The sequence below is a fragment of the Salmo salar genome, chromosome 03 (genome assembly GCF_965601325.2).
Source record: "Salmo salar chromosome 03, fSalSal1, whole genome shotgun sequence".
NCBI lineage: Eukaryota > Metazoa > Chordata > Actinopteri > Salmoniformes > Salmonidae > Salmo > Salmo salar.
The window spans coordinates 84,068,469-84,080,958 of NC_138293.1; the positions used below are offsets into that span (position 1 = coordinate 84,068,469).

General features: G+C 49.5%; 1 protein-coding gene across 3 annotated transcripts; it reads left to right on the forward strand.

Annotated features, from left to right (window-relative positions):
- The first annotated feature begins 2 nt into the window (after positions 1-2).
- LOC106606529 (far upstream element-binding protein 2) lies at positions 3-11,478 on the forward strand. 3 transcript variants are annotated; one of them, XM_082972825.1, is made up of 18 exons: positions 3-184; positions 807-912; positions 1,123-1,182; positions 2,766-2,802; positions 2,967-3,025; positions 3,158-3,229; positions 3,379-3,436; positions 3,627-3,798; positions 4,096-4,194; positions 4,366-4,473; positions 4,642-4,744; positions 4,896-5,020; positions 5,397-5,708; positions 5,916-6,010; positions 6,159-6,238; positions 6,774-6,995; positions 7,336-7,511; positions 7,716-11,478. In XM_082972825.1, the coding sequence occupies exons 1-18, from the start codon at positions 59-61 to the stop codon at positions 7,722-7,724; spliced, it is 2,019 nt and encodes a 672-aa protein (XP_082828951.1). In that variant the 5' UTR covers positions 3-58; the 3' UTR covers positions 7,725-11,478. The 3 variants fall into 3 exon arrangements, with proteins under 3 accessions (XP_082828951.1, XP_082828952.1, XP_082828953.1); XM_082972826.1 differs by having other exon boundaries at positions 4,896-4,996; XM_082972827.1 differs by lacking the exons at positions 7,336-7,511; positions 7,716-11,478 and having other exon boundaries at positions 6,708-6,914.
- Positions 11,479-12,490: the final 1,012 nt, after the last annotated feature.

Genomic DNA, 12,490 nt, shown 5'->3' on the forward strand with positions numbered 1-12,490 from the left:
GCCCTGGCCTAAACACCACTTTAACTTTCGTATTTTCTTCTCTCTCCCCTCCGCAAACATGTCGGAGTACAGCTCGGTACCGGCACCCGGGGCTGGAGCTCCTCTCGGCGGACATCTAGCTATCGGTAACGGTGGTGGAATAAAAAAAGATGCCTTTGCAGACGCGGTACAACGGGCCCGGCAGGTGAGACAGAAGCGGGAGGCAGTGTAGCTATGCGCGTGAGCGCCACTGGGAAGGGGTGAAGAAAATGTGACTATTGTCTTGTTTCGTGGTTGTTAGCTTGCAAAGCTGGCTGACTATGTTTGGCGAGCAATCAATACTGTTGCCAGTTATGATTATTATAGCTATCTAGTTAACGTTATAAGTCTAGTGAATTTGAAGACCCAGTTGACGTGCCACTGCAGAAATGCCGTTATGATGTTGTTACCAATGCATGCAAGCTGAGTTAGTCGTCTCCCAATGGTGTTGTGTTGTTGAGAGCTGGCTGCTTCTGCTGCATGCAGAGACAAAGTCCTGATGATAGACAAGCGGGCTTCGAGCCCTCAGCGTGTCTGTGTTTTTGAGTGCATTCCCAACAAAGTATATATCCTCAGCTAGCCAGCCAACACTGTCAAGTTTGCCCACTTGAGTTGTATTGACATCATTCAGCTCACAGACAATTAGCATCTCATGTAATATTTGAAGTTGCTTATCAACGTTAGTTAATACCCAGGACCAGCACCATTAAATCAGGCATTCTCATCATGTCATGATATGCTCTTTGAATATCTTATGAGTTCAAGTGACTTCAACTTTTGTGCATCAGATTGCTGCCAAGATTGGTGAATGTGCAGGGGTAGCCCCTATGAACAACATCAATGGACCAGACGTCTTTCCCTTCACAGCACAGAAACGACAGCTGGAGGACCCAGGTACACACATTCACACACACACACTGCTGGGGACTGTGAAAGGGCCACTGCCAATGTGAACGTCTGATAACTGGAGTGTGTGTGTGTGTGTGTGTGTGTGTGTGTGTGTGTGTGTGTGTGTGTGTGTGTGTGTGTGTGTGTGTGTGCGCGCGCACAGATTATTGTGAGATCAGATTCAACCTTTGTTTACTTGTTTTTTTCTTCCCACAGATCAACCTGAGAGCAAGAAAATGGCTCCACAGAGTGACGTGGACTCAGCCACAGCTCTCTGTAAGTTTCTCTTCCTCATGTCTCCTACTACCTACTAAACCTGCTCCATGTCTTACATGAATGTCAACCCTGGTCTGTCTGTACTGTCCGGCCCCTCTCCCCTGTTCTGTGTCAGTACTGTTTCGCCCCTCTTCCCTGGTCGGTGTCTGTACTGTCCGGCCCCTCTTCCCTGGTCGGTGTCTGTACTGTCCGGCCCCTCTTCCCTGGTCGGTGTCTGTACTGTCCAGCCCCTCTTCCCTGGTCTGTGTCTGTACTGTCCAGCCCCTCTTCCCTGGTCGGTGTCTGTACTGTCCGGCCCCTCTTCCCTGGTCTGTGTCTGTACTGTCCGGCCCCTCTTCCCTGGTCTGTGTCTGTACTGTCCGGCCCCTCTTCCCTGGTCTGTGTCTGTACTGTCCGGCCCCTCTTCCCTGGTCTGTGTCTGTACTGTCCGGCCCCTCTTCCCTGGTCTGTGTCTGTACTGTCCGGCCCCTCTTCCCTGGTCGGTGTCTGTACTGTCCGGCCCCTCTTCCCTGGTCGGTGTCTGTACTGTCCGGCCCCTCTTCCCTGGTCTGTGTCTGTACTGTCCGGCCCCTCTTCCCTGGTCGGTGTCTGTACTGTCCGGCCCCTCTTCCCTGGTCGGTGTCTGTACTGTCCGGCCCCTCTTCCCTGGTCTGTGTCTGTACTGTCCGGCCCCTCTTCCCTGGTCGGTGTCTGTACTGTCCGGCCCCTCTTCCCTGGTCGGTGTCTGTACTGTCCGGCCCCTCTTCCCTGGTCGGTGTCTGTACTGTCCGGCCCCTCTTCCCTGGTCGGTGTCTGTACTGTCCGGCCCCTCTTCCCTGGTCGGTGTCTGTACTGTCCGGCCCCTCTTCCCTGGTCGGTGTCTGTACTGTCCGGCCCCTCTTCCCTGGTCTGTGTCTGTACTGTCCGGCCCCTCTTCCCTGGTCGGTGTCTGTACTGTCCGGCCCCTCTTCCCTGGTCGGTGTCTGTACTGTCCGGCCCCTCTTCCCTGGTCGGTGTCTGTACTGTCCGGCCCCTCTTCCCTGGTCGGTGTCTGTACTGTCCGGCCCCTCTTCCCTGGTCGGTGTCTGTACTGTCCGGCCCCTCTTCCCTGGTCTGTGTCTGTACTGTCCGGCCCCTCTTCCCTGGTCGGTGTCTGTACTGTCCGGCCCCTCTTCCCTGGTCGGTGTCTATACTGTCCGGCCCCTCTTCCCTGGTCGGTGTCTGTACTGTCCGGCCCCTCTTCCCTGGTCGGTGTCTGTACTGTCCGGCCCCTCTTCCCTGGTCGGTGTCTGTACTGTCCGGCCCCTCTTCCCTGGTCGGTGTCTGTACTGTCCGGCCCCTCTTCCCTGGTCGGTGTCTGTACTGTCCGGCCCCTCTTCCCTGGTCGGTGTCTGTACTGTCCGGCCCCTCTTCCCTGGTCGGTGTCTGTACTGTCCGGCCCCTCTTCCCTGGTCGGTGTCTGTACTGTCCGGCCCCTCTTCCCTGGTCGGTGTCTGTGAGCATCACCTGTGTTTGTCTTGTCCTCATTTTGCAGTGTGTCAGTAATCTGAGCCTTGTCCTCTCTCTCTATATATCTCTCTTTCTTTCTCTCTTTCCTTTTACAGCTATCGGAGCCCAACTGGCAGCACTGGCCCAGCAGAGGTAAATCATTAGCATAATTTAATCCATAACAATCCAAGTAGGTCTCTAAAATGAAGTGAAATAGTATTGGGGATTGGAATTAGTTCTTCAGCAGAAGATTAATGGTGACAATATGTTGATGATTTGGATAACGAACGGTTGTGCTTGGCTTCTCTCTCCCACAGTGCCAGGCTCACAACCACCTCAGAGGAATACAGTGTTCCTGATGGAATGGTGGGACTCAGTAAGTGCACTTTCTCCAACATGGTCACCGGATTCGTTTTTTCATGCTCATGTTGAATTTGAACATTACTGGACTCATCATGAACATCAGAATCAATAAAAATAACAGCTCTCCCCTCTTCCTCTCCTCCAGTCATTGGCCGGGGCGGAGAACAGATCAACAAGATCCAGCAGGAATCAGGCTGCAAGGTTCAGATAGCCCCAGGTGAGGGACTGTGGAAAGTGTGGCCTTTATAGTCAATGGTTAGGAGCAGAGCTATAGTTGAACTCTGTGTGTGTGTGTGTGTGTGTGTGTGTGTGTGTGTGTGTGTGTGTGTGTGTGTGTGTGTGTTATTGACTGTTGGTTGTTTTCAGACAGTGGAGGTTTACCAGAGAGGAGTGTCTCTCTCACAGGGTCCCCAGACTCCATACAGTAAGTGAGATCCTACTAGCTAATTGTGACATTTTGTATTGTTATCCCAAGATGCTGTTCACCTCTAGCCACTGAATTTACACAGCGCTATCTTTATGTATGGCATATCTCTGTAGTTCCACTATTAATGTGTGCTGTTGCACTCATCAGTTGAGTTGACCCACCCCTCTCTCTCTTCCACTCTGACTAGGAAAGCCAAGGTTTTATTGGATGAGATTGTGTCTCGGGGGAGGGGCACGCCCCCCTCATCCTTCCACGAGGCGACCAATGGACAGAGTGGCTCAGGGCAGGAGATGATGATTCCCGCAGGCAAGGCTGGCCTCATCATCGGCAAGGGAGGGGAGACCATCAAACAGCTACAGGTATATACAGACAGTCAGTCGGCCTCACCAGTAGCCAGAGAAGTGTTCCACAACACATTGCCGTGGGTTTTGATATATTGACAGTTTCATCGCAAACAGGCTGATGTGTGCAGTCATGCAAATTATTCTTTTGGTTGCTAAATCTACAGAGCAAGCATGAAAGAAATATAAGCAGGAAACTCTCGTATCTCATTACACAAGTATTTCATGGGCCATTTGAGCGGGAGTTGTGAGTGAATCATTGCCATCGGTTGGTTGAGCAGAGCTGACCATGCTGTCTGTCTGCGGCGTTGACAGGAGCGAGCAGGAGTGAAGATGATCCTGATTCAGGACGCGTCTCAGGGACCCAACATGGACAAGCCCCTGCGCATCATCGGGGAGCCATACAAAGTGGAGGTAACACAAGGCCTTGCTACAATCTGCATCCCATATTGAATTGGCATGCTGTACTGCAGCTCTGCAGATGGGAGATTTGGGGGCAACTTTTGATGTGCTAATAGCTGTTCTCCCTAAGGAGACTTAATAAAGTTGTTTGAATTTGAATATCTGTCCTGTGGGTCTGCTCAGCAAGCCATGGAGTTGGTGCAGGAGATACTGAGGGAGAGGGATCAGCCTGGCTTCGGAGACAGGAACGAGTACGGCTCCCGCATGGGGGGAGGTGGGGGAGCCATGGACGTAAGTGAGAGGGATCTGTGTGTGTGTGTGTGTGTGTGTGTGTGTGTGGAGATGGACTCGCATTTCCGATCACAGGTCTGATGTTTTATTTGAATGAGAGTGAGCACCTTCCTATAGCTATCAGTCTAATCTATTTGGCACCGTCTAACCTGCTCTCTGATTGGCTAGGTTCCAGTGCCGCGACACTCTGTCGGGGTGGTGATTGGTCGCAACGGGGAGATGATCAAGAAGATTCAGAACGACGCAGGAGTTAGGATTCAGTTTAAACCAGGTACATAACGTTTCATAGTCATGTCATATGAACTACTGCTACTCAACTCATTTACACGGTTTAACCACAAGTTCTGTGGTGTCTACTAACAAGCTCTATATTCTGTATGTGGTGTTGCACAAGAATCAGAGGAAATGTCCTGTCTTTGCAGATGATGGCACAGGTCCAGATAAGATGGCCCACATCATGGGCCCACCAGACTGCTGTGACAATGCTGCCCAGATCATCCAGGAGCTACTGCAGAGCATCAGGGTCAGAGAGGAGGGAGGACAGGGGGTACATACCTCACACACACACGTAGAGTATCTGGAAAAACAGCCACTGCTCACACGCCAGCTTGGAACTGTTTATATACAAGTGTATTGGAGCTGCCATGATGCCATGCCTTGTGGAACATGCAACACTCAATGCATTTAGTGAACCACTGGAACATTGTAAACAATTGGACTCCATAACCTAGACAAATGATAGTCCTAGTGTTAGAGCATTCCCATAATTCCCCATACAGTACATTACTGTTATTAGGAGGTAAATATTCTCATCTTAATAAACAAACGCTGACTTTCTGACGTCCAGGACCAGGACTTAAATATAAATTGTATTAAGACCCTCTTTCTCTCTCTCTCTCTCTTCCACCCTCCTTCCTTCTCAGGGTCCTCCCGGGCCTCCAGGCATGTCCCCGAGTGGTGGCGGCAGGGGCCGCAGCCGAGGGGGTCAGGGGAGCTGGGGTCCCCCTGGTGGTGGAGGAGAGGAGATGACTTTCTCCATTCCGGCCCACAAGTGTGGCCTGGTGATCGGACGGGGCGGGGAGAACATCAAGGCCATCAACCAGCAGACTGGGGCCTTTGTGGAGATCTCCCGCCAGGTGCCCCCCAACGGGGACCCTAACTTCAAGCTCTTTGTCATTCGAGGCTCTCCGCAGCAGATAGATCACGCCAAGCAGCTCATCGAGGACAAGATCGAGGTATGCAGGGTTCCTGCTCAGGGTAAGGAGGAAAGGGCGGAAGGATGGATGGATGGGTTTGTGGTGTTGGAAAAGTCATTTGGGGAAATGGACATGATTGCTTCAACGCACAGTCAATGGAGTCAAACTGGCGATTGATTTGCTATCAGTCTTTTCACCATAGATGTGAACATAATGTCCATGCATCTAACTGGTTGTGCTTTCCAGGGTCCCCTCTGTCCTGTTTGTCCAGGTCCTGGTGGACCAGGCCCCATGGGTCCCTATAATCCTGATCCCTATAACCCAGGAGCCCCTGGACCACAGTGAGTGGAGACTGGAAATGTAGTCATCACAAACTCTGGCTTTTACAAGCCTCTACTGGCTAAAATGTTACATTACAACGATACAATCATTGATGGGACCAATGGAAGTCTACTGAGTAGTAACTGGGTTTTCTCTATCCCCCCCAAGTGGAGGTCTTCATGGCTACCCCCCACAGGGCTGGGGCAACACCTACCAGCAGTGGCAGCCCCAAGCACCCCACGACCCCAGTGAGTGACCTGCAACATTGACCTTTCAGACCCTCACTGTGGACAGGAAATGGTTACATTGGAACTATAACTTTCAATGGCCTCCCAATGTTTTCTCTCGCTGTAATCACTTATTTGAAAAGACTGAGAAAGGGAAAGCAATATGGAGTCAACTCCACCCAGCCTACCAGTGGTCTCTTTTGGGCTTTCCTACCATATAGTTTTATCTCCGTGTCATTTCAAAACAGTGGTTACAACAGAGAGCAGGCTTTAGTTAGCCTGGTCCCAGATATGTTTCTGCTGTCTTGCCAACTCCATTGTCTGGTGTCACAATGTCCATAGGAGTACAGCACAAACTGGGGCCAGGCTAGCTTTTAGTGGTACATAACCCTGCAACTATTATCAAAATCATCTGTGATGGGAGAATGTCTTTCTGTGTTGGCTATTGATAATAACTCACCCTATCTCTCTCTGCCCCCTGGTTTCTAAGCTCAGGCAGGTAGCAGGGCACGCTCAGCCCTATGAGGACCTCACCTCCAACTGCCATCTTTTTTAGGCAAGGCAGCCGGTGCCACGGACCCTAACGCAGCCTGGGCAGCCTATTATGGCCAGTACTACCAGGGAGGGCAGCCAGGGGGAGCAGGGCCCGGCCAGCCCCCCACCAACCCCACCGCTGGTGGCCCAGCACCTGGAGACCAGCTCCAGGCCAGCCAGACCCCTGGGGGCCAGCCTGACTACACCAAGGCCTGGGAGGAGTACTACAAGAAGATGGGTGTTGGTGAGACCACTGGTCTACTATAGTTACTAGAATAACACCACAGGAGGAAAGAGAGCAGTTGTTTCCCTCTTAGAATAGGAAAGATGGGCACTGTCTAATTTTGTCATTTTAGACAGTGTATCTTTCCCATTTAATTTTGTATCAAGGCGTATAGCTGTCTACTGTTGTGGGCTGTTGACTACGCTTGACTTTAGATTACTTTCAAGGTCTAAAATCATCTGACAAACTTTAATTTTGAAGTGAACCAGCGCTTTAAGAACATGTATCTTTCATGTTAACCTTGTCGATCATAGCATATCTCTTCTTCATCCATAAGACCCCCTCTCCTCTGCTCCCCCAGCCCAGGCAGGAGGCTCTGCAGCAGGGCCAGGAGCAGCAGGTGCCCCAGCAGCCCCAGGTGGAGGCCAGCAGGACTACAGTGCAGCCTGGGCAGAGTACTACAGGCAGCAGGCTGCTTACTACGGCCAAACAGGACAGGCCCCAGGACAGCCTGCCACCCCTCAGCAAGGCCAGCAGGTAAAGTTACACTCTGTGTGTACTGTGAGAGTACTCGGATGTGTATGCCTAACAAGTTGTGTTTTGTATATTGCCTAGGTGTGTGCGTTCTGTCCTGAGGTGTACTGGCCTGGGTTGCAGTCTGTTTTTGGCATCCAGGCTGAAGATGTTACTGGTTGTTGTGGTTCTCTGACTCGGTACTCTTACTCTGTTCTTTCTCTCCAGACACAGTGAGAGGCTCGGCTGAGACTCATAAAGAAAGGCTACTACTACTTAACCCAACCAGTCAACAGAATCCGGCCATTTTTTTTTATTTATTCTATTATATCTATATTTTTTTGTTCTGAAGTGATTCTGTGCTGGCAGTCCTTTCCCTGTCCCTTCCATTTCCCCATCCACCAACTCACCACTTGTTTAAATAAATATGCGAAGAGAAACTATTCCTTTGCCTGTGAGCTGAATAATGAGATGGATTTCTTGGGCTGTTATCTTTCATTTTGGTTCCCTGAAATCTTCCCTTGTTTTCTCCGTCATCTGTCAATAAAAACATGAACTTGGGGAGATTTGAACTCTAAACCATGAAAGCCAGATTTACTTCCTGAAATGCTCATCACTCACCCAATGAAATCGCACTTTCCCCTTTTTTAATTTTATTTACCACAGCCAAACTGTCTATTCAAGTGACTTACTTCTAGTCCTACACTACTAATACTGCATTTACTGAAATTAACATTGATTTATAAAGATTACAATTAATTATGTTAGTGGTAAAATGATTAAGTGAGTGGTTTTGCTTTTAAAGGTGATTATTTTAATTGCTTGGTAGTTTGATTTCTCCTTCATTTGGAACATTCCCATCACCTAAGTTGCTTGGTCTTCATACATTTTGAGCTTTGCTTTTGATTGTATGTTCTGTGAATTATATTTTTGTTTTCCGTGAGTGTGTGTGACTGTACAGTGTTTAGAATGTGTCCCCACACGTGATGATTAACGTGCGTGTCTGTCTGTGTGGTTGCACAGCGGAAGACTTCAGTGATTGTGGAACGCTAGTTAACATAGCCACGGGTATATCTACAGTGGGAAGTTACCTACTGCATACATCACATAACACTAGTCTGTTTAACTCAACCTGTTGCACGGGAGACGAATGGTGTTAGAAGTTTTAGTTTTCCTTGATCTGTGACACGGTCTTCTACATTGCACGTTTTTTTATTTTTCAAATGTTTTGAGTAATGTTCCAATAAGAGATGTCCTGATCTCCCACCAGTTAGATCACCTTCTGATGGGATGTCCTGATCTCCCACCAGTTAGATCACCTTCTGATGGGATGTCCTGATCTCCCACCAGTTAGATCACCTTCTGATGGGATGTCCTGACCTCCCACCAGTTAGATCACCACCTTCTGATGGGATGTCCTGACCTCCCACCAGTTAGATCACCACCTTCTGATGGGATGTCCTGATCCTCCCACCAGTTAGATCACCACCTTCTGATGGGATGTCCTGACCTCCCACCAGTTAGATCACCACCTTCTGATGGGATGTCCTGATCTCCCACCAGTTAGATCACCACCTTCTGATGGGATGTCCTGATCTCCCACCAGTTAGATCACCACCTTCTGATGGGATGTCCTGATCTCCCACCAGTTAGATCACCACCTTCTGATGGGATGTCCTGCTCTCCCACCAGTTAGATCACCTTCTGATGGGATGTCCTGACCTCCCACCAGTTAGATCACCTTCTGATGGGATGTCCTGACCTCCCACCAGTTAGATCACCTTCTGATGGGATGTCCTGACCTCCCACCAGTTAGATCACCTTCTGATGGGATGTCCTGACCTCCCACCAGTTAGATCACCACCTTCTGATGGGATGTCCTGACCTCCCACCAGTTAGATCACCACCTTCTGATGGGATGTCCTGACCTCCCACCAGTTAGATCACCACCTTCTGATGGGATGTCCTGACCTCCCACCAGTTAGATCACCACCTTCTGATGGGATGTCCTGACCTCCCACCAGTTAGATCACCACCTTCTGATGGGATGTCCTGACCTCCCACCAGTTAGATCACCACCTTCTGATGGGATGTCCTGACCTCCCACCAGTTAGATCACCACCTTCTGATGGGATGTCCTGACCTCCCACCAGTTAGATCACCACCTTCTGATGGGATGTCCTGACCTCCCACCAGTTAGATCACCACCTTCTGATGGGATGTCCTGACCTCCCACCAGTTAGATCACCACCTTCTGATGGGATGTCCTGACCTCCCACCAGTTAGATCACCACCTTCTGATGGGATGTCCTGACCTCCCACCAGTTAGATCACCTTCTGATGGGATGTCCTGATCTCCCACCAGTTAGATCACCACCTTCTGATGGGATGTCCTGCTCTCCCACCAGTTAGATCACCACCTTCTGATGGGATGTCCTGATCTCCCACCAGTTAGATCACCACCTTCTGATGGGATGTCCTGATCTCCCACCAGTTAGATCACCACCTTCTGATGGGATGTCCTGACCTCCCACCAGTTAGATCACCTTCTGATGGGATGTCCTGATCTCCCACCAGTTAGATCACCTTCTGATGGGATGTCCTGACCTCCCACCAGTTAGATCACCACCTTCTGATGGGATGTCCTGATCTCCCACCAGTTAGATCACCACCTTCTGATGGGATGTCCTGATCTCCCACCAGTTAGATCACCACCTTCTGATGGGATGTCCTGACCTCCCACCAGTTAGATCACCACCTTCTGATGGGATGTCCTGATCTCCCACCAGTTAGATCACCTTCTGATGGGATGTCCTGACCTCCCACCAGTTAGATCACCACCTTCTGATGGGATGTCCTGACCTCCCACCAGTTAGATCACCACCTTCTGATGGGATGTCCTGACCTCCCACCAGTTAGATCACCACCTTCTGATGGGATGTCCTGACCTCCCACCAGTTAGATCACCTTCTGATGGGATGTCCTGACCTCCCACCAGTTAGATCACCACCTTCTGATGGGATGTCCTGACCTCCCACCAGTTAGATCACCACCTTCTGATGGGATGTCCTGACCTCCCACCAGTTAGATCACCACCTTCTGATGGGATGTCCTGATCTCCCACCAGTTAGATCACCACCTTCTGATGGGATGTCCTGACCTCCCACCAGTTAGATCACCTTCTGATGGGATGTCCTGACCTCCCACCAGTTAGATCACCACCTTCTGATGGGATGTCCTGACCTCCCACCAGTTAGATCACCTTCTGATGGGATGTCCTGACCTCCCACCAGTTAGATCACCACCTTCTGATGGGATGTCCTGACCTCCCACCAGTTAGATCACCTTCTGATGGTCATTGAGGACAGGAGTTTTCCCTGCCCAGGGAAAAACTTTTGGCCATAGTTATAGGCTTTAAATGGGGCTGGTTGCAGAATTCCAGGAACTTTCAATAAATTCCCTGAAATACCGGTTGGAGGATTCCCAGGATCAGGAGGGAATAAGCAGGAAATCCAGAATCCTCCAACCCGAATTTCTGGAAAACACAGGGAATTTATTGAAAGTTCATGGAATTTTGCAACCCTAACTAGGGTCCCTGGTCAGGGAAGAACTCCTGGCCCTATTCAGAGTGAGTTAAGGTTGCACTGGAATAAGCTATGGTTGAAGTCATGAGTAAGATGGCAATTTATGGTTGTTGAGGTTGTTAACCTCAGGGTCGTGTTCATAAGGGACTAACAGACTGAAACAGGGAGGGACTACTTGGACTTGTCCAATAAGTGCACATTTTCTGTTGCAAAACGTTTTGGTACAGTGTGCCCAAATGAACATGACCCAGACATGTTGATTCACTAACTCTTGAGGAAGAATGGCAGCTTGGGCACTGTATTGGAGTCTGCATTTTGCAGGGCACAGTGTTAATATTGTGAATAAAATGACCACCAGCAGCAATATTCTGTTGAATTAAAAGGGTGAAAGTCAACATATTTTTAAACTTGTGTGTCCAGTTTTGTTTATTAGTGTGTTCCATAATGCTTTATCAGGGAGCAATACTAGTGTTTGGGCTCCCGAGTGGCGCAGCGGTTTAATCAAATCAAAGTTTATTTGTCACATGCGCCGAATACAACAGGTGTAGACCTTCCAGTGAAATGCTTACTTACAGGCTCTAACCAATAGTGCAAAAAAGATATTAGGTGAACAATAGGTAAGTAAATAATAAAAATAAAAAAAACAGTAAAATAACAGTAGCGAAGCTACATACAGGCACCGGTTAGTCGGGTTGATTGAGGTAGTATGTACATGTAGATATGGTTAAAGTGACTGCATATATGATGAACAGAGAGTTGCAGTAGTGTAAAAGGGGGTGGCGGGACACAATGCAGATAGCCCGGTTAGTCAATGTGCGGGGGCACTGGTTGGTCGGGCCAATTGAGGTAGTATGTACATGAATGTATAGTTAAAGTGGCTATGCATATATGATAAACAGAGTAGCAGCAGCATAAAAGAGTGGTTGGGGGGCACACAATGCAATAGTCCGGGTAGCCATTTGATTACCTGTTCAGGAGTCTTATGGCTTGGGGGTAAAAACTGTTGAGAAGCCTTTTTGTCCTAGACTTGGCACTCCGGTACTGCTTGCCATGGGGTAGTAGAGAGAACAGTCTATGACTGGGGTCTTTGACAATTTTTAGGGCCTTCCTCTGACACCGCCTGGTGTAGAGGTCCTGGATGGCAGGCAGCTTAGTCCCAGTGATGAACTGGGCCTTACGCACTACTCTCTGTAGTGCCTTGCGGTCAGAGGCCGAGCAGTTGCCGTACCAAGCAGTGATGTAACCAGTCAGGATGCTCTCAATGTTGCCGCTGTAGAACCTTATGAGGATCTGAGGACCCATGCCAAATCTTTTTAGTTTCCTGAGGGGGAATAGGCATTGTCGTGCCCTCTTCACGACTGTCTTGGTGTGTTTGGACCATTCTAGTTTGTTGATGTGGACACCAAGGAACTTGAAGCT